This window comes from Rhipicephalus sanguineus, chromosome 3 (assembly GCF_013339695.2).
Source record: "Rhipicephalus sanguineus isolate Rsan-2018 chromosome 3, BIME_Rsan_1.4, whole genome shotgun sequence".
NCBI lineage: Eukaryota > Metazoa > Arthropoda > Arachnida > Ixodida > Ixodidae > Rhipicephalus > Rhipicephalus sanguineus.
This window is the reverse complement of record NC_051178.1, coordinates 24,426,284-24,451,236: the sequence shown is the minus strand read 5'-3', so window position 1 is coordinate 24,451,236 and position 24,953 is coordinate 24,426,284. Positions and strand designations below refer to the sequence as shown.

Genomic DNA, 24,953 nt, shown 5'->3' with positions numbered 1-24,953 from the left:
GATTCGAAGTGGACGGCTCTCGCTTCAACAGGCACCGCCATCTTGCCCTACGTACGGGATCTCTTGCGTGCGTTAGCGTTGAACGCTATATTCCAGAAATAGCGTTCGTACGTAAGAGCTCGGGCTGCGTTTACGTTCTGCTCATGCGCAGTGAGGAGCACGCAACGCTAACGCTAACGCTAAATCCTTGCGTTTGCTGTTATCCGCTATACTAAAACTCGCTAATAGTGAATTTCGCGCCAAAACCATGACCACAAAGAAACACGAAGGAACACTTAAACAGGACGGGAGCTCACTTACAACTGTTCATTCCTTGAAGAATAGAGGCTAACAAGTTCACTTTTCGCCAACGCGTGCTCAACGGGCTTGTGCCTTCGCCTACGTGATCACGCTATCGAACACTTTCTAGATACCGGACTTCCGACTCACACAGATTTGTTGAAGTTTGACTTATCCAATCGCTACCCCTCTTGTTTATGAAAAGTGCCTCCAAAATTTACCGTGCTACTTCTTCACAAGATCCGTGTCTCTGTGAAGCGTGGCGTGCATCCACATGGTGTCACATGCGCGCTTAAATGCACACTGTCCTTATTTATAACAGTAAGTAAGAGTTCGTTCGCTCGATCATTGTCGCAGCGCCCCGCGTGGCCAACATAGCTTTTACCGCACGTTAAGGGCATTTCGTAAACCACTTCCATGGCACAATTAGTGAGCGGCCGAGCATGCCTCTTTGCGCGGCCTTTCGGCTGTTTAGCATGACTCTTTGTTTGTAAATAAAAAAATGTGTACCATCTTTTCTGGGCACTTTTATAAGTAGGCAGATCGAGGGTACCCATTTGTAGACAACCAAGAAATTACTTTTTTTATTGGCAAGCAAGTCCGTGCGAAGGCATTGGATGACTGCGTGTGTCAGGGATGCTTTTCATTCTCAGAAGCATTTTCGTTTTCTGAAAACCAGTCACTACGCGGTTCAAGACTTCTTTTATCATGTCATAACATAAGCGGTCGCTTCCGTTGTTCATCAACGCAACAGTTTCTGCTAAAAAAAACCCGTTCGAGGGGCATTTTCCACTGAATGTTTGTCTTGTCACTGGCCCGTGGTCGAAATTTTAAAAACCTGAATGAAACTAGAAGGGGACATAAACAGCCCTCTGTGAAATAGCTGCCACATAGGACGCCAACAGTCTGTTGTCAGTGGACGAGCACCCAACACCTAAAAATATCCCGGGCCGGCGGCAGGGGTAGGGGAGGGGGAGGGGCTCTGCCTCTCCTGAAGCTGTCCAGGGGGGCGGTGGGGGCGAGCCCTCTAGATTCCCCGTAGTATCTGCCTGTGTCTTGAACTGCTTGCGCTAGCCGCCGGGGCGCACAAATCTGCTTGGTGAATTGTGAAGGCGTCAGTAGTGGTTGTTCGCAGACTTCCATCAGTGAAGCTAATTTTGAACGTCTCTGCGGACCTCTGTAGAATGAACGTAGCTGTCCAGCTCATCCCTTCATTTCTCACGTTGTGCCACTCTTCAGTATAATCTATAGAACTCCTCCCTGACGGCTTCTCCTTGCACGTTTTAGGAGAGTATGTTATGCATGGTTTGTACTGTGCTCCTTATTTGATATCATAATGGTGTATGCCTTGTTTACGATGTTGTACTGGTAGAAGTTGGCGATTCGACAACGCGGGCAGGACTGGCAGGAGGTGGACGAGGAGATCTCGATCTATTTTCGGGGTCCGTACCAGTTTGGTGATAAAGGTGCGAAAAGCTTCTCGACGCTTACTCAGATTAATATGGTTCGAGGTAAGGGGACATCACGGCACCGAATTCGTAAATGTATTTTTTCAAGCCTGATATCTCGTCAAGTGGATATACTTTGCTCCACATCTTGTTTAATGGACTTATACTATTCCTGCATATTCTAACGCTGTTGCGAGAGTATCGTGTAGTTCTTGCACCAATTAATTTAATAAGACGAAAGCTTAACAATGTACGCGCACATAGCAAGCTGTGCATGTCCATGTCGCGTCACAAGCTGTCCATTTCGAGCCATGGAAAAAGAATCTATCTTTACAGCGATTCTACGTAACGAGACTCCTGGCAGACCTTTCGTTTTAGTAGACTGCTGGAACTTGCAAGAACGTTGCGCTTCTTGGAAGCTCTGTGATCGCTCTTCCGATGAAAAGGTATTGATATATCTTATTGTATTGCAAGATATAAATTGATTAGGGGTGGAGCACCTTGGGGTTTCGGCTGGTCGGCCTGTCACATCATCGTCACGGTCCAACATAAGCGGGCATGCGCCACAAAAATTCGCTAAATTCCACTACTTGCCACCGGTCCACTAAAAGTGAAGTTCGCCCAACAAATAGCCGAGGACGTGTCAGGATTTCATTGAACTATTTAAAAGAAATTTGTTAAATTCCGTCTCATAATTGGTTTCAAATGCCAAGTTTTCTCCAGTAAAGCATACTTCGTAGCATGTTGTGGAGTGTATCACGAAGAGAACATACAGCAAAATTGCTTCCATTGGGCAATGAGAGACAGCAGAAGAGGACGAAGGAGGAGAACAAGCACAACTTACGCCCTTTTCTACCTATACAACGTGAGGCGTTACGTTAATGTCTCCGTCTTCCAGGATTTGTAGCTAATAATATACTTTACCATTAAACATACCTGCCATCTCCTAAAATGTTCACAATTTCAATAGTTCACACCATTTCTAAGCATATCTGCCTACCAACAAAAACGCTTCCTTCTATTAATTATTTCTTGGAGAGCCGTCAAAATTTTTTGAATGTGAGTGGTCTCGACTACGACGCCCTCAAATAATTTTTGTACAAAAGCTGTTGGCGCCATTACAGGTAACATTTCGTGATATATTCTATCCAAAGTCAAAGTCAAAGTTTATTTTCCATTCTGTCGTACAGAAAGAAAGGACTGTGAAAAAAAGCTGTGTTAGACAGCTTGACTAGTTCACAGCCCCATAGAAAAAAGAAAGCAGAAAATAAATATAAAGTAAAAAGTCGGAGCTGTAGCAGCACCGCGGTAAACATGGCGATATGGCACCTCACGGGCAGTGCGCCGCAACAGGGCGTAAACATTGTAGTTGTGATTTTAATACATATACGAACCACAGACTGAAAACGAAAGTATTACACTGTGTGGAAAACATAAACATGATAATGCGATTGTCATCCAGAAACAAAATATAAGACATATACACTGCATAAAAAGACATTATATAGATTACAACATTATACGTTATATAGATTACAACCCTAGAAGTATCTACATGCAAGTGAGAAAAGCAAATGTATATCTAAGAAATTTGATTTGGGACTGAGAGAAAAAATATGTAACTGAACGTACTATTGATTTAAAGGTCAAGTATTATATTGCAAATAATTCATGGATGTCGTGGTATGAGCAGTTGAATAAGTCAAAACCTTTTAGGCCACAATAATTCAGAAGAGCTGGAAGAGTGTAAGATAAACGCTGTTTGCCGGAGTTTAACCGTCTTTTATCAACCTCCCACTTCTCTCCATGACGGGTGGGGTAGTTTAGATTCCTTGCACGCAGGTTGGCTAGACTGCGTAGATTTTTTATGTGCCTAATAGTTTCTGATCTGAATTTTCGGCTTAATGCATAATTATATAGCTGGTGCACCTTAATTATTCCTGAGCTACAAAATAAGGGCCTAGTGGATGCCACAAAATGAGCATTGAATATATGCCTAATACATTTTTTCTGAAGCATGTATATTTTATCAACATTAGTAGCCGTCGTTGTACCCCACACCAATTGACAATAGTTTAAACGAGAGTTAAAAAGTGAATGATATAGCAAAAGCTAAATTTTTTTTGGAAGCAAATACCGAATTCGAACTATTACACCTGTTACCTGAGCTAATATTTGCAAGACGTATTCCACATGAGAATCCCAGGTCATGTTCTCGGAAAAAATTGTGCCAAGACATTTAAAATTGTCAACAATCTCAATTTTTCGAGTACTCAGTATTATATCTTGGTGAGATAGAATTATTTTGTTCTTCGCTCGAAATATAACAGCTTTTGTTTTGTTTTCGTTAATACGCATAGCATTTGCTTCTGACCATCTTTCTAGCGTTTTCATTGTTTTGTTACAAGTTTTTATAAGCTCATTAATGTCATGCCCTGAAAAGAATATACTGGTATCATCGGCATATATGATATATTTAGCCTCGTTGGAAATATTTGTGATATCGTTAAGATATATGTTAAATAATAGTGGTCCCAATATGCTGCCTTGCGGCACTCCACATAGCACAGGTTGCACACTGGAGAAAGAGCACGCACTCAATCACACAGGAGTAATAGAATTTGATGATATCTTTCCAAAAAATGCTAAGCTACTGCCGATGAGATATTTAAACGGGTTATTGGAAGACCACCTTAAAAGCATACGGATAAATTCAGTAATTGCCCGTGATGCTTCTGTTACTGATGAGAAGCCAGGAGTTGGAATTTATTCAGGAGCACTAAATTGTTAATTTTCCCTTCGCTTGCCCGACTTCACACCGATACTCCAGGCAAAATTAATCGAAATTGTTCATTTTTTGCGGGAACTCCCAGCACATATCTCTTCACCAGGTATATTAACGAATTGCTTGTCTGAGCACGCGGATTTAACAGTAGGACAGTCGTCGAGCTAGCTAACAGAACTTTACTCATATATGCCCAACCATGCACGGCACGTCTGTCTGGTTTGGGTACCAGGCCGCACTTGATTGATATTGAAGCGGTGGACAGCCTGGTGGCAGCAAACCTTAAAGGACCTGTCTGAAATGTTCTAAGGCCGCCCTCTAATAGCACGATCGCCCGGTTCAGAAATCTTTATCTGCAACAGGAAGGTACTAAACCTTTTGTCCTAAACAACAAAAATTTTCAGCACCTTAGGTTTCCGTGGAATAGCACATGGTGTAGCAAAAGGCAATTGGAAGTAAGGTTACCTAAACTGCGATGCAGAATATCGTCACTAAATTGTTATTTGCACAGGCCTGGTTTCGTTCCTTTCCCTGAACGTAATTCTCATAATCAAGCAGAAACGATAGAGCACTACTTCACAGAATGTCGCAGCTAGATACAAAAATATAGGGCAAATATTACTGAAACCGCCTTTTAGAGAACTTGGCCTTGAGCTTTACACACCGGCATAACTCTCCCTGGGGGCGTCGGAACTGGGGCAATGCAACAGGGGCATATATGATGCCATTTTCTGTTATACAAAAGAAGCAAAGAGACTTCCATGTTAATATTATAAGTAGATATAGATCATTTCATTCGTGTATTTAAATTGTCTGTATTTAATAATCTAATTATTCATAATATTTAAGACTCGTTTATTAGCATTTCATGTATAAATCAAAATTACCACTAATATTTTTGCTGAACTATAAATGATCTTTTTCGCATACTCCTGTTTTACCCTTTTTTTTCTCTTTTTTTTCTCTTTATCTCCCGTGGTGGGTTGAGCCATTCCCCTAGGTTCCAGCCAACCAACCAGCTTAGTGTAAGCTTCATTCCGACGCAGTTTTCTGAAGGCATTAGTGGAGCTGAAACACCCTTCCCGACATGTCCAGTTGCAGGCTTGGCACCACTAGTGCCTCATCAAAGTAATCTCTCTCAAAACAATGTGGCGAATTACCTCGGTCAGGCCCCCCTTCTTCTGTCTCTTCTTTTTCTTTCTCTCATTGCCCATTAGCAGTGATGTTCCAGTGGGAAACACCGGCGCACGCTGCATGCTTCGCCCCTCCCCAGGTTTTACGTTAGTGGGGCTGAAACACTCTTCCCTACATGCTTCGCCCCTCTCCAGTTTTCATGTTACATTTATTACTGTGATTACAAAATAACATTTGGGATATAAAATGAGAGCGAATGCAATTAATAAAGCAGAGAATAGTGAGATGGTAACTATATAAGCGCCTAGTCTATTTACTTTTAGATCGACCGTTTCAGATATATCAAGTAGACCCGTGCAAGAAGCAAAACAAGTTCAGTACTTGTCCCGCATGAAACTTTTCCAAAGAGCTTGCCCTACAGAAAAAAGCGTTTTTTTCATTATAAGAGATGTGGAACGCACATGTATGCACAACATATGTGGAACATTCAGGCAGTTATAGTTTAAAAGGCTTAGCGGAATAGCGTGCTTAGTGGAATAGCGTGATTCATATGCTCCTGTGCAGTACACTGTACGACCTGAACCGTTTGCGCTACGCGCGATTTAGCGTTTAGCGTTACCGTGTTTGCGTTGTTCACGCGGCGCACGTAAAACATGCGGGCAGTTTCGGACGTCCTTTTCGAAGTGAAGTTGGCATTGCTGTTGAAGGATTCACTTCGTTCGCAGCAAATGGATATGTTAAATAGCTTCGCTTGCTTTCAGAGAGGCTCGGTGACCTAGTATTAAGGATAAATTAGGGGCGTTTTTGAGATCCCGTCCCATTTCGAGCGTGCCTAGGGCTAACAAGGCAATCCGCGTAAACAAATTGTAACATACAAATGTTCCTTTTGGTGCGTGGTACATATTTATTTACTTGTACTGTTACTAAAAATGTAGTAATACTGTATTGCTGCACGCAGGAATATAGGCGAGCACATTCCGTTGTTCTTCGTTTCACCTTTTTAACGTATTCATCCTCAGCTATGTGACGCCGCAGTCACAGCCAAGGGCGTCCGCAGAAGTTATTGCAGGGGGGTGCAAGGGAGGGGGGGGGGGGATCCAGCACTGACAGCTTTCACTGCCATGAAATCACCGGCAAGATTATTCAGTAATGTGCAAAGCGCGAAATTGGTTGTAAATAGAGAAGGCCGGCACCTGAGTGTGCTAATCAAGCTGTGTAGCTCATTGCTACCACATAGAAAAATATTATCCGAAATTCCAGGGAGAGGCAGCTGCCCCCCCTTGCAGCCCCCTCCGAACGCCCATGGTCACAGCTTGAGCAAGTAAATGTGCTATCCGCAATTAACGTTTGCGGCACAGCAACGTATTCCCTTAAACCCCGCTACCACGCTAACGCTAAACTAAAATTACCTAATCTAAATCTGAGCAAAGTCCAAGCCCGGCCTGACCCAAGCCCGCCAACTCAAACCCGGTTCCGACCATAAACCCGGAGTCTGAGGTCCGAGCCCGGCCAGGGCCCGCCGTGAAATCTACTTTAACTGGCCCGAGCCCCTGCAGTGCTCTAGCTGCAGCTGCTTACCTTAGATCATGTATGCGTATGCTTTGTACGCTCTCCCCCAACCCAAACAAAAGAAGAAGAAAGGACAAGTGCAAAATCGGATGTACGGTTCAGTAAAACTTGCTGCTGGGCGAGTTGGTTCATACTTGCCTGGAAAAAAGGGATGAGCGCAAAATATTGTCACGGTTTCGTGACGTCGACGAAGGCAGCAGTCCGCGTGTCGAAGATGAAACTCTTCATCTGGCCAAACTTGCGGCCGGGAAACGGAAAGTCAAACTACAGCAATACACACTGTACGCTGAAAGCGGCGAACAGAGCGTCGGCCGTCGATAAAACTCATCATGGATGGGATGCGCCGTCTTTTACACAGCGTGCATCGAACTTTCCAGCCTTATCGCTGGTGGCTGCGCATGCTCTGGAATAATGTTGACTATTCGCGTCATGTATGTAATGTTGACAAAATTATCTACTACAATCTGGAATGTTCCCAGACATTCTGGCGTGGCCCGCGCAAGACAGTGATCACATGTGCAACGCACTAGATACAAAAACATAGCAAAAAGAGCGCGCGTGGCATGGCCTCCTCTGAAAAAGCATCGTCCCGATGCTTGTGACAAAACATAGAAGGGGGAAAAACAAATGCCTACGCAAATTATTTAAAATAGCAAAGCAAATAGTTGAGTTCACGGGTTCGCTAACGCGTAAGAAAATCCTTAAGGCGCACGACACGGACGACTTCAGGTAGTGCGCGGCGTCGCTGGGAGTTCGAAATGCCGTCCTGGATGACCTCGTAGTCAAGAGCGCCGACACGTCGAAGCACATTGTATGGCCTGAAGTTTTTCAGTGAGTCCACGTCGGCGTATCGGCGTCCAGACCCAAACATGGACACCGGGCTGGTATTCCATGTGGTGTTGCCAAAGATTATAGTGACGGCTGTCGATCCGCTGCTGGTTCTTTATACGCAGGCGGGCACGCTGACGAGCTTCTTCGGCATGTTGCAAATAAGTGGCGACGTCGAGATTGTCTTCGTCGGTGGTAGCTGGCAGCATTGCGTTGAGCGTCATTGCCGGACTCCTTCCGAAGACCAACTTGTACTGTGACAGCTGCGTGGTTTCTTGTACTGCCGTGTTTTATGCGAAGATCACGTATGGAAGGATGGCATCCCACGTCATCTGCTCGACGTCGACGTATATGGCCAGCATGTCGGCGATGGTTTTGTTTAGACTCTCTCTGAGACCATTGGTCTGAGGATGGTGGGCGGTGGTCCGGCGGTGGCTTCTCTGGCTGTATCTCAAGATCGCCTGAGTTAGGCCCTACCTCTGTCAGTAATGAGGACCTCTGGGGCGCCATGACGCAGGACGATGTTCTCAACGAACTTGGCCACCTCGGCGGCACTGTCTTTGGGCAGGGCCCTTGTCTCGGCGTAGCGGGTGAGGTAGTCGGTAGCTACGACCACGGTAGCTACGACGACTTGCTTCCGCAAGTCGACGTCGGCAACTGCCGCAGTAAGTACTTCCGATTTGCGGAACGGCCGGCAAGGTGGTTCGATCGGCTGAAGAAGCCCGGCTAGCCTTGTTGGCGGTGTCTTCCGTTGCTGACAGTCTCGGCAAGTCTTTACGTAGTGGGTGACGTCGGCACTGAGGCGAGGCCAGTAGTACTTTTCTTGTATTCTCGCGAGCATGCGGGAAACATTGAGGTGTCCAGCCGTCGGCTCGTCGTGTAAACTTCCCGAACCTCTGGACGTAAAGCGGAAGGTACTGCGAGGAGGTAGTTGGCCCGGAGCGGCGAGAGGTTTTTCTTTCGGAGAACGCCATTCCGCAAGAAAAACGACGCCAGTCCTCCCTCGAATACCTTTGGAACAACGGTGGTCTTGCAGTCTAGGTATTACACAAGATCTTTGAGTTCCGGGTCGGCTTGCGGTTGTTCTGCGAAGTCATCAGCACTTAAAGTTCCCAAGAAGCCACCAACCTGTTCATCGTGTGGCTGTGTGTCAACGGTGGCACGGGACAGGAAATCAGCGTCGGAGTGCTTTCGTACGGCTTATGCTTCGGAAGGCGAGCATTGACGTCGGAGGCTGGTTGAGGAGCTTGGTTCATCGGAGTAGGCTCGGAAGAATCAGCGAGGGCGAAAGACTTGGTCGCTTCCACAATTGCTTCAATGTAGGCGACCGTCGTGCCTTCGTTTACGTGCTTATACTCGTTGCTGAAATTTGTGAGCTTATCACTCTTGCTTTCTCTCCCCGCCACTCGGCTACTCCTCTGGCGACGCAAATCTCGCGGTTAATGAACTGGTGCTGGTCGCCTTCAATGATGCCTTTGGGGTCTGCTGATTTCTGAGTGCCGACGGAAATGATGACACTGGAGCGAGGGGGAAACCTGACCTGGTCTTCAAGGGCATTCAAGGCGTGCTTTCCTGGCGGAGGGTGCGGCAGTAGTGCTTTTTCTGTGGATAGTGTTATCGACTTGGATCTCAGGTCAATGAGTGCACCATCAAGGCTTAAGAAGTCCATACCAAGGATGACATCTCTCGAGCAACGCTGCAGGACTGCGATGTTCGCGGGATAAATCCGGTTTTTAATGGTATGTCTCCTCCGGCGTTATTAGATGACCTCCAGCTGTCCGGATTTCGGGGCCTACCCAGGCTGTCCTAACTTTCTTCAGCTTCGTGGTGAACGGTCCATTGACGACACAATAGTCGGCTCCGGTGTGGACGAGAGCTGTGACTGACTAAAACGCGTTCTTGGGCTAGTTGGTGCATGGTCAGACAAAAATTTGGAGGCACAAAGGAACAACGACAAGAAATGGACTTTGGCACCAGTCCTGTCATTTCTTGTCCTTGTTCCTTTGTGCCTCCAAATTTTTGTCTGAGAGCTGTGACGCTGTGGCCGTCGATAAGAAAGGCGAGGCCGCTAGTTCCTCGTCTCGCGTTACGGTTAGGTCGGGGCGTCGGCTCACGACTACGTTGGTTTGTTCCACTGCCTCCCCGTTGCGTCGTCATGTCTTCATCGGGCCGCAACGTTTCGACGTCAGGGCTCCGTTCGGCTCGCGGCGCGTTCTTTTGATTTCGTCGCGGTGTAATGGTAGGTGGCGGAGGATCTTCGGTATTTCGCCGTACAGCAACCGCACCTCCGTCGGTTTAGTCTTCCGGATACGGGCTAGGTGACCGGCCCCGAGTTGGCCCAGTGTATCGTCGGCGTTGGGGAGAGAAGTAGCGGCCTGGCGACGGCGAACGGGAAGGTCGTCGGGGTCTCCACTGCGCTCCTGCGAGGTAGACGGCGATGTCGCACGGTCGTTCACCCCGCTGTGGACGGGGCGCGTCAATGGCGAATCTATGCAGCCTGATCTCTTGGTACTGGAAGCGGTGGAAGGGGTGGCCAGCTTCACTGCAATGGTAGTAGGGTGGGCGGTGGTCGGGGAAGCGCTAAACGTCAGTCTTCCTCGACGCGTATCGCTGGCCGGTTGGCGGGCGGTTTGACGTTGTTGGGGATGGCGGTGGTGCATGGCGGCGGAACTGCTGCAGCGGCGCGGCGTCTTGACGTGGGCGAAGAGGGGCGGGGGGCGTTGCGTCGGGCAGCAGCAGTGTAGCTCATGGCTTGCGGTTGAGGCTTTGGCGGTTCAAGGTTGCCCAGCGACTGCTGGATTTCTGATCGAACGACTTCGGCGATGAGTCGCCTTGAGGCTCTGGTGAGGGCAACAGCTTGCGCATTTCCTCCCTCACGATCGCTCGGATCGTTTCGCACAGGTCGTCGGAGCCGAGCGCATGAACAGCTGGGCTGTCTTCAATCGATCGGCGATTGTACTGGCGGGTTTGCATTTTGCATTTCCAGCGTCTTCTCATGGTCATTGCTTTGGAGACAACTTCTTGAACTGTCGAGGGAGGTTCCGCATCAACCCAGCGAAGAGCTCCTGCTTTACTCCTCGCATGAGGAAACGGACCTTCTTCTCCTCGGTCATGGCAGAGTCAGCATGGCGGAATAGTTGGGTCATTTGCTCCGCGAACATGGTTGCGCTTTGGATCGGGAGTTGCATCCGTGTCTGCAGCAAGGCTGCGTCCCTTTCCTTTCGGACGGCGCGTGTGAACGTTCCCAAGAAAGCGCTGTGAAAGATGTCCCAGGTTCGAAGAGTGGATTCTCAATTCTGGAACTAAGTGCTTACGGCGCCTTCCAGGTAAAAAAACACGTGGCGCAGCTCGTTTTTGGTGTTCCAGTTGTTAAATGCTGAGACACTTTCGAACGTCTCCAGCGACGTTTCGGGGTCATCGCATGGCGATCCATGGAAGGTCGGCGGCTCTCTGGGCGGCTGCATCACGACAGCTGCAGAGGACACTGCGGCTGTCATCTTGCCTGATGTCTTCGTCGCCGTGGCTCTTGGCTTGTCCGGTAGGAGTCGAAATTGAGGGGGTAGTCCTTTCAGTCTACGGCTTGCTCGACTGCCCCTGATGGCGTCGTTGTCTTCCTCACGAACGGCGCTGATTTCACGGCTTGACAGGGGCGTCTGGAACACATACCCAGCACCTCCACCAGATGCCACGGGGTCGTGACGTCCACGAAGGCAGCAGTCGGCATGTCGAAGATGAAACACTTTATTTGGCCGTACTTGTTGCCGAGAAAGGGAAAGCCAAACTACAGCAATACACACTGTACATTAATAGCGGCGAACAGAGTGTCGGCCGTCGATAAAACTGATCATGGCTCGGACGCGCCGTCGTTTACACATCATGCATCGAACTTCCCAGCCTTATCACTGGTGGTTGCGCAACCTCTAGAATAATCTTGACTATTCGCGTTATGTGCGCAAGATCGAGAAAATAACCTTCTACAATCTGGAGTGTTCCCAGACATTCTGGTGGCCCGCGCGTGGCCCGCGCGAGACAGCGATCACACGTGCAACGGACCAGCTACAAAAACATAACAAAAGGAACACGCGTGGCACTATAGACAAGAACGCAGAACACACGGACGTACGCAAACTTTCAATTAACTTGATTTTTCCTCGTCGCAGTCGTTATATATGCTCATTCACTCACGTGGTAACAAAGGTAAACGCACTGTCATGCTCTGCACAGGCCAGGCAAGAACCTCATTTCACTTTCCAACAAACAAATTGAAGTTGATTAACAGAGGCGTCCCTTTTTATCGGGATAAAAAAGGCTTCTATCAGCTCCAGAGCTGTGCTATTATGGCTTTTGCCCGAAATTTTGATGCCTCGGAAATTCGGAGCACACATGCAATGCCGGACGTGCGCAGGCAAATGCGCATTCTCTTTATTGATTAACGATAATTCATGTTCCCTTGCACGAACGTTGATGCACCGTCCGGTTTACCCGACCCTACTGAAACGTTCCTCTTTTTTGTGAAATAATTCCTCTTGTTTCCTCTTGTTGTTGTGAAATAATTCCTCTTGTTTCCGTAAGAATTTTACGGAAATATATGGAACATATGACGACAATATACGGAAGACATATGGATTCCGTATGCAAACATATGGAATTATTGGAATGGCATACGGAACGTTTCTGTAGGGGACATAAGACTTTGCACACAAAAGCGGAAGCTCATAGACAACGCCAAGCGCTCAGGTTACATGAGGCAGCTCGTGCCTTTTTTCGCACCCTGCAGGTTTCTTCTTAGCAGAAGATATATTCCGGCAGAGCCTTGCCAGCTTGCGCGGAGCAGAAAAGGCCATCGACACATCATGCCTGCTCGCAATCTTCTTCAAACTGTGAGAAGTGCGGTGCATGTGGGGCAAAACTACAGGGCGGCTTCTAGATTGCTACCCTGGTGACTCACCGGAACGGGGTGTTCTTGTCTCACGCAGGGGAACTTCCGCGATCGCCGTAACAAACGTGCAAGGGTAACCGGCTTCCAACGCTGTACTTGATCATTAAAGCTATCCTGCTTAGCATGTGGGCATGACTTCCTGAAAGCAGAACCGAAACAAAGCTTCAGAATCCCCCGCTTGACTAGTTTGACTGCGCAGAGTCTTATGAAAACAGTGCCTCTTGCGCTCGGGGCCTGTAGTACCAATAAAGGCGATCGCTTGAACGAACCCGTAAATCTAAAAACTGCAGCAAGTGACTTCATGGGTGAATATCAAGCCCTTGCCACACTGTTGAACCGCATGAATAATAAAATCAACAGACTTGTCTGGAGTAGAAACAGCGGGTTTCTTTAAAAAGTCTCAAAAATCGTCAACATATCTTAAAACTTTGATGACATTGGTTTTTTCTAGGATGCTTAACAAAGCACGATCCACGTCCGCACATATATGTTGCACATAGCAGGTGCCCCACACAGGACCCAATGCAACATTCTTGTCGCGTCAGATAAAACCCATTCTCGAGCAAAAAATATGGAACGAAGAGAAAACTCAAGTAAAGTCATGAAATCCTTAACCGATATACCAGTAGGGCTTTGAATAATAATGACCCCACCGGCTTCGATGCATTGACGCACAGCAACAAATAACTGCTCATGAGGAACAGAATAAAATAAATCCTCAACAACCACAGAGAACATAAAATAAATATCATTCTCCTTCTGTAGAAATAGCACAATATTGTCTGAACTCTTGGTATCAAAGGGGTCGTTCACCGTTAACCTATTGACTTTCTTTAGCAAGAATTGGCTTACTAGGTGCTGTCAAGATCCCTTTTCATTTATTATTGTATGGAACGGGACGTCCGGCTTGTGCGTTTTCGCAGTGAAGAAAACACTGAGTGAATTACCTTTACAAGCACTAATGCCTCTGGCCAACTTATCAAGCTGAAAATGTTGACACAGTTTAGCTGCTTTTGTCTTCACGCGAACAGCACTACTTTTGACCTCATTGAAATTCTTAGTGATGGCCTCCCTAGCTAGCCTTCTCATTGAAAGCGCCTGCGCTTAAAACCACAAACCCACCTTCTTTATCGGCTTGAAGCAGTCGGTGGTCATGGTTTCTAAAATGCTTTACAACTAGATCTGTCGGTGCCCGGCACCGGCGGAAGTCTTTCTTGTGTAAAGTCCTTGACAAGGAATCAACACCTACAAGAAGGCACCGGACGTGTTGATCTTGAGGTGCTCTATTAGCAACACGCCTATTAAACGCCAACAACTCATGAGGCGGGACAACTGGTTGAAGGCCTTCTTCGGTCCCTTCTTGAGCAGACTGTAGACTTTATCCGAAATTTCCACGACCTTTCCCAGGACCAAGCCTGTGACACCCCTCTTTCCTTCTTCTCTTTCTTGTTCAGCTGGCTAAGAGCGTTGGCCAGGTAGGCTGCCCACCAAGCTTCCGCCAGACGAGCAGTGCAGGTCATTAATGAGCGGAGCTTCGCTACTGCTTTCCAGGGAGGGTCACTGTTGTAGCACAGGTCTATGCAAATGTAATCCTGAAGAAGGCTAATGTGCCTCCAAAGTTCAGCACGTAGTAACCGACACACACGTCTTGGATGTCCCAGAGATGGCCACGCTAAACCGAACAGCCCAAGAACTTCTGCAGGTACCAGACCTTTCCGTAAACAGAAAGCGAGATATCTTTTGCGGCATGTTGCCATGAAAATGTGGCTCACCAAAAGATTGAAAGTGGACGACGAAGGGGAAGAACAAACACTGAAGAAAGGGCCCGCTGTAGTGGAAACATGGTTCAATGAAACTTGCTGCTGAGCGAGTTAGTTCATACTTACAAAGAAAAAATGGATGCTCGCAAACTATAGACAAGGACGCAGAAGACAGCGACGAGCGCAAACTTTCAACTAACTTTATTTTTCGTCAGTGCAGTCAATATATATGCATCGTGTTCCTTCTAAGGATAAGAACAAACAAAATGTCATCATAAAGTTCACGACTCGGTCTGCACGAGACAGATTTCTCTCTGCAGCACGACACGTCCGGTTAAACACTGGCACTTTGGGCTTTGAAACGAACAGCCCTGTTTATATAAACGAGCACCTGTGCGCTGAGAATAAGCGACTGCTGGGCAAAGCTCGCCAACTAAGGCGTGAAAAAGAATGGAAGTTTGTTTGGGTGTCGCAGGGGAAGATCCTCATGCGCAAATCCGAGCAATCGCCTGTCCTACATATTGCATGTGATGCTGACCTGGACAAAGTTACTTAAGTGCCCTGTACGTCTGATTGAGCTCACTCTTCTTATGCCCACTAATAAAATGGGGCCAAGGCATACAACATTTTTGTGGTTCTTCGTGGTTCATGTGACTTTTCACTGGATAATTAAAGGCACGTTTGTTCGAAAAGCTAATTACATTTACCGATACTATGTGGATTTTAGCTTAGCTTTCATTCCTGATCTACATGTACCGCACTCTGCCCGACTAAACGAAGCTCGGGTACTATTATTCAAGTTCGCCTTTTTCAACAGTACCGTTTATTTACGCCTTATAGCCTGTACCGCACCATTGTTATTTTTATGTATTCATCCCTGTGATAGTGTTGCTGTTGGGGGCACCAGGCCTAAAGAGTTCTGCTTTGTAACAATTTCGTCAAAAATTGGCTTTGTACGTATAGCGTTATTAACCTTTATGTTCATGCCACTGTTTCTTCTTGCTTTTTCTTTTTTGCAATGTTTCATTTTTGGCTCCTACTGAACATTTGGCTTCAAAATGGCTGCGAAGTGTACTAGTCCCTGTGAATTAACTGCAATTTTGGCGGATAGGTGTGTATCGACTCTAAGTTTTTTACATTTGAATGTACAGTCAGTGCGCTCTAAAGAGGGCGAGTTTTGCAGTTTTCTTGATGAATTTGGCTTCAAGTTTTCGGTCATTATGCTAAGTGAAACTTGGTACTCCAATGATGCCGATGTTGTGAGTATAGATGGGTATAATGTGGTTCACATGAACCGAAAAAGCCGGGGCGGTGGTGTATGCATATATGTTGAAGCTAGTATCAGCTATGAGTATGTTGATGATTGGTCTCGAAGCTGCGAAGACTTTGAAATCATGTGCTTGAAATCTGAAAAAATTCTCATTACTGTTGTCTATAGACCACCTCACGGCAGCATCAATAGTTTTTTCCACTTCTTAGACGAATACTTTAGGTTCGTAAATGAAAACAATTATACTTTAGTGCTTGGAGGGGATCTGAACATCGACATGCTCACAACATCTAACAAACAAACCGACTTTTCCAACCTGCTTCTTTCGTACAGCCTGTCGAATGTCGTAACTACCCCAACTCGCGTTACAGCTACTACAGCGACTTTAATAGATTTATTTATAACAAATACTGCTGATATACTACATCATGGTACGATTAGTATTACAATTAGTGATCATTTGCCAATCTATCTAATTACTAGTTTACAAACTAAACAAAAACATTCAGTGGAAAGAGATATTTACTTTCAAGACATCAATCCACGATCTCTATCTTGCTTCCGTGAAGAAATAAGCTTGTTAAGCTGGAATGACATACTGTCTTGTTCTTCACCTGAAAAGGCCTATGACCAGTTTATTGATACCGTGTGCTCAGTATATCGGAAACATTTTCCTTATAAGCAAGCAAAAAAACCAAAACAAGCTCGTAAACCATGGATTTCGTTTAAGCTAATTCAAATGATAAAGAAAAAGAATGCATTATACCATTTATTTGTGTGCACTCGTGACCTCGGCGTGTTGAAAGAGTTTAAAACATTCCGTAATAACATGACTAAGTTGCTAAAACAAGCTAAGCGTGACTATTACTACTCAATGTTTGATGGCATTGTGGATGTAAAGCAGATGTGGAATAAGCTGAATTCTGTCCTATCACGATCGCGGCCCGCCTCTACTGTTAATGAGCTTAAAGTAGGAGGCGAGAGCTTTAAAGATGAAGCCCTAGCAAATAAATTTAATGAATATTTTCTATCATTGGCTGAAAGCACTCATGATCAAGATGCGTTGGTGTACTTACCCAGCCCCCTAACACATTCTCTGTATCTATATGAAACTGACGATAATGAAATTCTAACCGTGTTCAAAAAATTCAGGCGAAGCAAAAGTGAGGATGTGAATGGGCTAAAGATTGCACCAATCCTTCACGTCATCGACCTGATCACACCTTGCCTCACTCACATTTACAACATGGCATTAACGACTGGCATTTTTCCTCAACAGATGAAAGTTGCAAGGGTAACTGTGGTACACAAAGGTGGTGAAAGAGATAATTTAGGCAATTATAGACCTATATCAATTCTTCCCTTGTTTTCTAAAGGTTTAGAAAAAATTATCCTCCTCAGAATGAGTAATTTCTTTGAAAAGCATTCCGTAATAACGTCGTCACAACATGGGTTCAGATCAGGCTGTTCGACTGAAACTGCTCTTCTTAAACAAAAAGAAATAATTTTGAACAGTATTGAGGCTAGGAAACTAACACTGGGAGTATTCTTAGACTTCTCAAAAGCATTCGACAGAATAAATCATGCAACCCTATTAGATAAATTAAATTGTTATGGCATACGCGGAATTGTTTTAGAATTAATTAGTAGTTACATTACAAATTGAAAGCAATGCGTATCAATAAATAGACATCATTCTTCGTTTAAACCTATTAGGCAGGGTGTGCCTCAGGGCAGCATACTGGACCCACTTTTATTTGTCATATATATAAATGATATTGTGAATGTCCATGATTCCATTAACTACATTATTTACGCAGATGATACTAGTTTCTTCATTTCAGGAACCAAGGATGACGAACTTATACATTTGGCAAATGAAGTACTAAGAAAAATCTATAGTTGGTCGGTAAAAAACTCGCTCCAGCTAAATTGCTCTAAGACAAAAGCAGTGCTTTTTAGAGCGAAATCTATGCCTTGTGATATTACGAAGACTCTTACGCTAAATGACTCAAAAGTAGAACTCTCTGCGTCAGTTAAAACATTGGGTGTTATTTTTTATGAACTGATGACTTGGGACCACCATACCGATTACTTAAAATCTAAGCTTTGCAAAGCCTTAGGCATGTTGCGCAGGTGCCAGAGACTGCTACCAATACAACAGAAACTCATGATATATAATGCACTATTTGCTTCACATCTGCGTTATTGTCACCTCGTTTGGTCAAACAGCACAAAACAATCACTAGGTCATCTAGTCATACTGCAGAAGCAAGCGTTACGGGCTATTGCTGATGTACCCTACAATGACCATACGCGTGATCTGTTTATAAAGTTCAAAATTATCCGAGTTGACCATCTATATGAGTATCAGCTTATGTGTTCTTTTAAACGTGAAACGACTAAGGGTACTACCCATATTAGGAACATCGCAAACTTGTTAACCAACCAATCATCTCGCCTAAACCGACACACTGAACATTGGGCAGTTCCGCGACCACGCACAAACTATGGTTTTCAAACACTTTCCTACTGTCTTCCCTCCACTCTAAATAAATATAAACTATGCGATGAAAACATACGTTATGTTCCTAAAAACGCATTGCTTCAACTAATATTATGAATAACAACCTTGCTTTTGTGTTCCTTGAAAATGTGTGTCTCTTGCTGATGCTTATCACTTTGCTTTGTGTACTTTTATTTTATTTTATTATTGCAGCAAGTGGGAATATTTGTCATGTTGCTGCTGTTATTGTATGGGGAGGTGGGACCAGTCAAGCTGCCTATATGCAGCTTTTATCCCACCATCCTTGCTGTGTATACATGTTTTGTAACTATGTGGCAATAAACTTCAAACTTCATCAAACTTCATTCACTCACGTGGTCACAACGGTATTGACTGCGACGAAGAAAAAGAATGTTTGCGCGCATCAATTTTTATTGCGTTAGCAATTATATGGACACTCTCGGCTTATTTTTCCCGTCGCCGTCGCCGTCTGTCGACGCCGTCATTTCCCGGATATGTATATGAATGTATATATACAAAAAGGCACGAAGAAAAATAAAAAGCAGACGAAAAAAATTCTGAAGTACCCGACGGCGGATTCGAACCAGTAACCCCTCGCTCCCCAGCGCGCTGTGGTAGAAAACTCAGCCACACGCCATTTTTTTCCTTATTGCCTCACACAAGTATTTTCACACACTAATCGTAAACCAGAGAACAGTACAATGATACACCATCAGCTGTTAGCTAACTGCATGTTAAAACTTTGATATGTGTAACAACGACTCCACTAGGGAAACCCACTCTGGTATATCCATCTGTACTCTCTGCATTTCGACAAAACGAGACACACATTCGCTAAAGTAATCGCGAACAGGTCTGACATCCGCATCGGCATTGTGAAAGGCCGTTCGGGTTTGCCATATGCTATGCAGGCCCAGGAGCATATTAAAGTCGTAACAAGAGTATGAGGTTGGTCATGTTGGTAATGCATAACTGATCTCGTAGCGCAAAATTTGACACTGGACAAGAGAGGGACGAAGACGAGCGCTTACTTCCAACAAGGTTTATTTCGAGGAGCGTGCACATATTGAAATGCGAAAAACAAATCATTCAAGAAGCCCACAACTGCCATGCGCGAAAGTCTTACATTTTCAGGAAAGACAATTTCTTTTGACAAAGCCCGAGAGAGGGAGTGCTGACGCAGTTCAGCCCTAATCTACAAATCCTCTCTGCCTCGATAATTTCTCTTGTTGTTTTATTTCTGTTTCTTCCCACGATAACGGTGTCATAAAAAGCGGTTTGCAGCCACACGTGCTGCAGTGCAATGCCAAGAAACCATCGCGACCATTCTTGACATTGCATGCGTGTTCCCGGAGCCGGTCATTAATACAGCAGCCAGTTTGTACTATGGACTTCTTGCCGCATGGAAGAGGTATCTGATAGATTGCATTTGCTGTACACGTGACGAACGGTATTTTATGTTTTTTGAGCAACCTCGTTTTGCATTAGAAACATTCTTAGTGCACAAGTACGACAGCTTTTTCGGGGCAGAAAAAACCACCTTCACATTGGCCCGCTCCCCAGCCTTTTTCAAGTTGTGGGAGACTCCATGTAGATACGGGACTACAGCAAGCCTCTGAGGCCTTACTGGCTTAAGACGTGGGAGCGCTTGTTCCGAGAGTTGAAGCTTCTTCACCAAACTTTCCGCGACTGAAACCTGTATGTGACAGGGGTACCCGGCATTAGAATGTCGCTCTGCTTGCTCTTTAAAACTGGCTGCCATTAGATGGGGGCAAGACTTTTGTAATTCATTGCGAAAGCAAAAGTTTACAATACCTCTTTTAACGAGTTTTGTGTGGGCGGAATGGTACGGGAGCAGAGGTTTGTTGCTCCTGGGCTGGTACGCTCAACAGGTGTGGTCTTCGTGAAAAGTAAAGGCTATGTCTAAAAATCTTAGAGTATTATTAGTCGGCAACTCGTAAGTTAACAAGAGTGGTTTAAACCGCTCTTTGATGAAATTAAGGATGTCTAGAGCACAGGACATGGGGTCACAGTCAAGAAAAATAAGGAAGTCGTCAACAAATCTAAAAATGCGCGTGATATGCTTGTCACATAGGTCGCCGGAAACGGTTCTGTCAAGCTTGGCTGAAAACAAGTCGCTTAAGATTGGAGCAATACATGACGCGATGCATATACCCTCCTTTTGAAGGTGGGGCTTCCCGTCCCATTGGATAAAGGTAGCTCTCAAGTAAACGGATAAAAGTTCTAAAAAAACTATTAGACGGCACACCAGCACTGTACTGAAACGCTATACTACCTAACTTATCAATGCATTCTTGTACACAACAAAGAAGTGATTCATGAGGCAGTGAATAATGCAGGTCTTTTACGTCAATGGAAAATGCGCACATGTGCTGATTAGAACGAGGTCGGATGAAATCCGGAGCTTGACCGGAATTTATGACGAGAAACGGGTCGTCTACTGCTCAAAGGTCAAGCTTACTTTGCAAGAACAACGCTACACATTTTTGCAACGTGCCATTTTCTGAAACAATGACACGAAATGGTTTTTCAGGCTTATGTGTTTTCACACTGAAGAATGCCTCAAGAAAACATTTTTGGCTATTTGCTATGCTGCTAGCTAGTTTAGTGAGGCTAAGCTTTTCACACAACTTTTTAGCCTCACATTTGACTTTTGAAATAACATTGTCGTTGCATTTGAACAGCGATGAAACAGCTTCGCTTGCTTTAGTATTGAAAAGGTTGAAAGAAAGAACGGCAAACACTCCTTCCTTGTCGGCGGGAAGCACGGCGAGGGCGTTGTCCTTGAGGTAGGCCTCCACTTTTCTCAGCGGCAACCTGGATATGTGTTGCGTCGAACGGAGGAGCACGTCAACGCCCGCTGAAACACATCGGCTTTGTTCCGAGTCTGGTGCCCTCCCAGACATTTGACAGACCAATGAGAGCCTTTCAGCTGCGGAAAGCCTCGGCTCAACCGCAACTTTCGGTCCAAGTGAGAGGGTCTCAGTCACTTCCGGCGGCAACTGTAACGGCTCTAACTTGTGAACGCTGCTCTTGCATTTCTGATCTTGCATTTTCCTTGGTTTGACGTCAGTCCTCAGACGAGATAAGTCACAGGCCCAGATGGCTTCTGTTGTCTGGTGAATGATGCGCTGAAGTTCTCGGAGCTGTCTTCTTCCCGCGGCATCATCCATGTTGCCCAGAACATGAAGCGAGAGTCATTGCCCGAGCAGTCGCACTTGCCTCGTGAACTCGGTCCTCAAGATCTTGCACACTGTTAGGCCATGTCCGACGGATGGGGTAAACTCACCAAACAGCAGTCTAACTTCTTGAGGAAGAATTTTGTTCCGCATGGCAGAACAAAATTAAGGGTGAAGCAAGCAAGCAAGCAAGCAAGCAAGCGTCTGATTATCCATTGGAGCAACACTTGCAGCGTGTTGCTCAAGCACATAGGCGTAACAACTGTGACAGTTAGTTCACGCTTGCCATGTGCATGCCTCTGCTTTCATTTAGGGCGTCCTTCTTTGTGCTTCAGCGGGCATGCTGCAAGTATCGAGCTGCTTCTCGTTCCTCGTGTGACATTTCGATTTCTTGCTATTGCATTGATTGCTTCGCCCTTGCGGCGAAACTGTGACTTATTTCCTTGCGAAAACGGAGGTGGGGACGGACGGGGAAAGGAGAGGCCCACGTAGTTATGCCGGCCGGCTGAGTCACTCGATAGGGTATCTGCCATTTTTTAGCTTTTTCGTTTGTCATTATTCGCCTGCCTGTACATTCTCTGCCTTTCTAATAAAGAAACCAGTTTATAGACAGCGCTCTGTCCAGCGTGCTCTCGTCCCATTTTCCAGGCCATTCTGCCACAATGAATCACCATAAGGGCGCGGTCGCGAGCGATGGCGTGTGCGGTATCTCGGCAGACGGCAAGCTGCGCGAAAAAGACGACACGTAAGAACGTAGAAGCAGGCACATACACGAAGCGCAGCGTTGTTGTGCTAGTTGGTTCATGAATTCAGCCTAAAATTGGTGTTTGGTAACTGCGCGAAGAAGACAACACGTAAGAACATAGAAACACGCACTATGCCATATATTGCAAAGTCATGTATGGTATAGTATAGCAGGGTGGAGAAGAGAGGGAGGGTGAGTAGGAGGAGGAAAAGCAGGAGGGAGAGTGTAGCATAGTTTAGCGGAGGCGAGTGGAGGAGGGAGGCTAGTTGGAGGTAAGGCAGAGGGAGGTTCCTTCAGCGTTAAAGGGACACTAAAGGCAAATATTAAGTCGACGTTGAATGTTGAAATAGTGGTCCAGAAACTCGTAGTGCTACTTTTATGCCAAGGAAGTGCTTATTTTGAAATAAAATCATGTTTTAGTGGTCCGCATGGCGTTTGCGCACCTCAAATCACCCTCCTGAAAGCGGTATTTCAGACGTGACTTTTGCCGTGCCCCACGTTGCCCACCTTTACTCCGCGGCGGCGTGCACTGGCGGCGTGCACCATTCGGCCATCCGGCAAGATCACATGCATGCGGTATTTTGTCGAACTTTCTGTCAGAGCGACTTGAACGAGCGCGCAAAACACACGAGGCAGTACGCGATACCGAAACTACCACTGCGACGCGACCGCGTAAGCGAAGCAGGGCGCCGGGCGAAGCGCAGTTTGGCGAAAACGGAACTTTTGAACCACGCGCGCCGTTCCCCTTGGCAACGCTAAAGAGGTTCTTTTTTCCGTGAATCAAACAGAAACGCACAAGAAGCATTTTATTACGTCTCTTGATGCACGCAAGGTTCTTTTTTTATTGCAAGTAGTTTGATTACTAGTGAATAATTGTATTCAGACTCTCCCACGTCATCGGGATCACTTCCAAAATGTCCCACTCGTGGCGCTCGTCGTGTGATACATTTAACTTAATTTCTCAGTACGTAGGGCACTGCTGTTTATAATACTGCCGTTTTAGACGTTGTCATACATTGAGCTTTCACTCTGACATAAATTTTTATTTGCCTTGCCGTTTGTGGTGTCCTCACTTTTTTCTTGTGCCCGTGTTTGCACGCCCTGTCTTTTTAGAATGAACACTCACGAACTAGCTCAGCTCTCTGTTATTCTAAGTCCCTTTAAACTATGTCCATGTTCGCCTAGCTTTGCATCACTGTGCATTTCATCGCTGAGGCTTCCCCTCAGCTCCGCTGTACATTGTCGTTTACGACGTGAAGTCAGTTAAAGCCATGCATAAATTGTGGAGTTCGCGCGATCGTATCCGAAAAGAGTTAGCTGCTAGCCTTCCTTCGTATGCTACCAGACCATACTTGCTACCATGCGTGATAGGCCACCACTTTCAAGTTCTCAGCGACCACCATGCAATTTATGGGTTTTGCGCTACAAATGTGTAAACCAACGTCTTCGGTGGTCGCTGCTTTTGCAGGAGTTCAGTCATGATGTCATGTATTATTCAGGAACCCTGCACAGCACACCGGAGCGTCTTTGAAGGAAACCTCTCTTTGTTGCTCAGAAGGACCAAATTCTTGCAGTATTTGATCTATCATTGGGGTGTTTGAGAACATGTTTCAGGAACAGCGCCAGGATGCCTTTTGCGCTAAGGACTTGAACAAACTTAGTGGTGCGCTGGAAACAAAGCAGCAATAGAAGCGGGCCCAAAAGAAGTCTATCATGCGCAATGAAGTCTTGTGTAAAAGAAACCAAGGCGAGATCAGCAATCGATTTCTCCGCTGCCTACATTACCAGCGACAAGCTGAGGCCATCGTGATAATGCATGGAGGCACATACGTGGGCCATATAGTCATCACATGAAGATGCGATGTCCTAAGGCCTAAGCACTAGTTGACGATTGTCTGTGCCATTGTCAGACGGCACGTGTCTCACCAATAGAATCCACCGTTTTTTCCACACACTCGGTATGTACATAAGATGACCTTTGAAGATTTCTAGCGGATAAAAGTATATCACCGTAGTCACTGACTACCTCACCCATTCATTGAAGCAAAATCTAAAGCAATATAGAGGCCACAGTTAATCAGGTTTCTTGAATGAAGAATCATCGTCAAGCACGGACGCACCGCCATTAATGTTACCGACCGCGGTACAGAGATGATGGCGCCCTTTACTGAAGCCTACATGAAACATCGGTGCATCAGGCATGCTTTACCACCGGAGTTTATCGTGCAGCAAAAGGCTTGTGCAAAATGGCGACATCAAGCAAATGAATGTCGAGGGTAGAGTCGGGGGAGAAAAGAGGACCGATGATCTCCCATGTGTTGTATTGTGCGCGAACACCGGGTACCAAGGCGCCATTCGCCAAACTGTGGTCTTCTTGGTGCACAGTAGGGTGACAGTGCTGCCCCTCTATGTCGTTTACAGTTACCGAGAACATGAAGAGCTCAATGAAGAATCCAGCTATTGTGCGGT

The 24,953-nt window shown here is 45.9% G+C and overlaps 1 protein-coding gene across 1 annotated transcript in view; it reads left to right on the top strand.

The window, feature by feature from the left end:
• LOC119385325 (2-Hydroxyacid oxidase 1-like) overlaps positions 1-24,953 on the top strand; it is a 167,955-nt gene that overhangs the window by 55,309 nt on the left and 87,693 nt on the right. Inside the window, exon 2 of the mRNA XM_037652789.2 lies at positions 12,821-12,923. Coding sequence (XP_037508717.2) covers positions 12,821-12,923 — 103 coding nt within the window. The remainder of the gene's footprint in view (positions 1-12,820; positions 12,924-24,953) is intronic.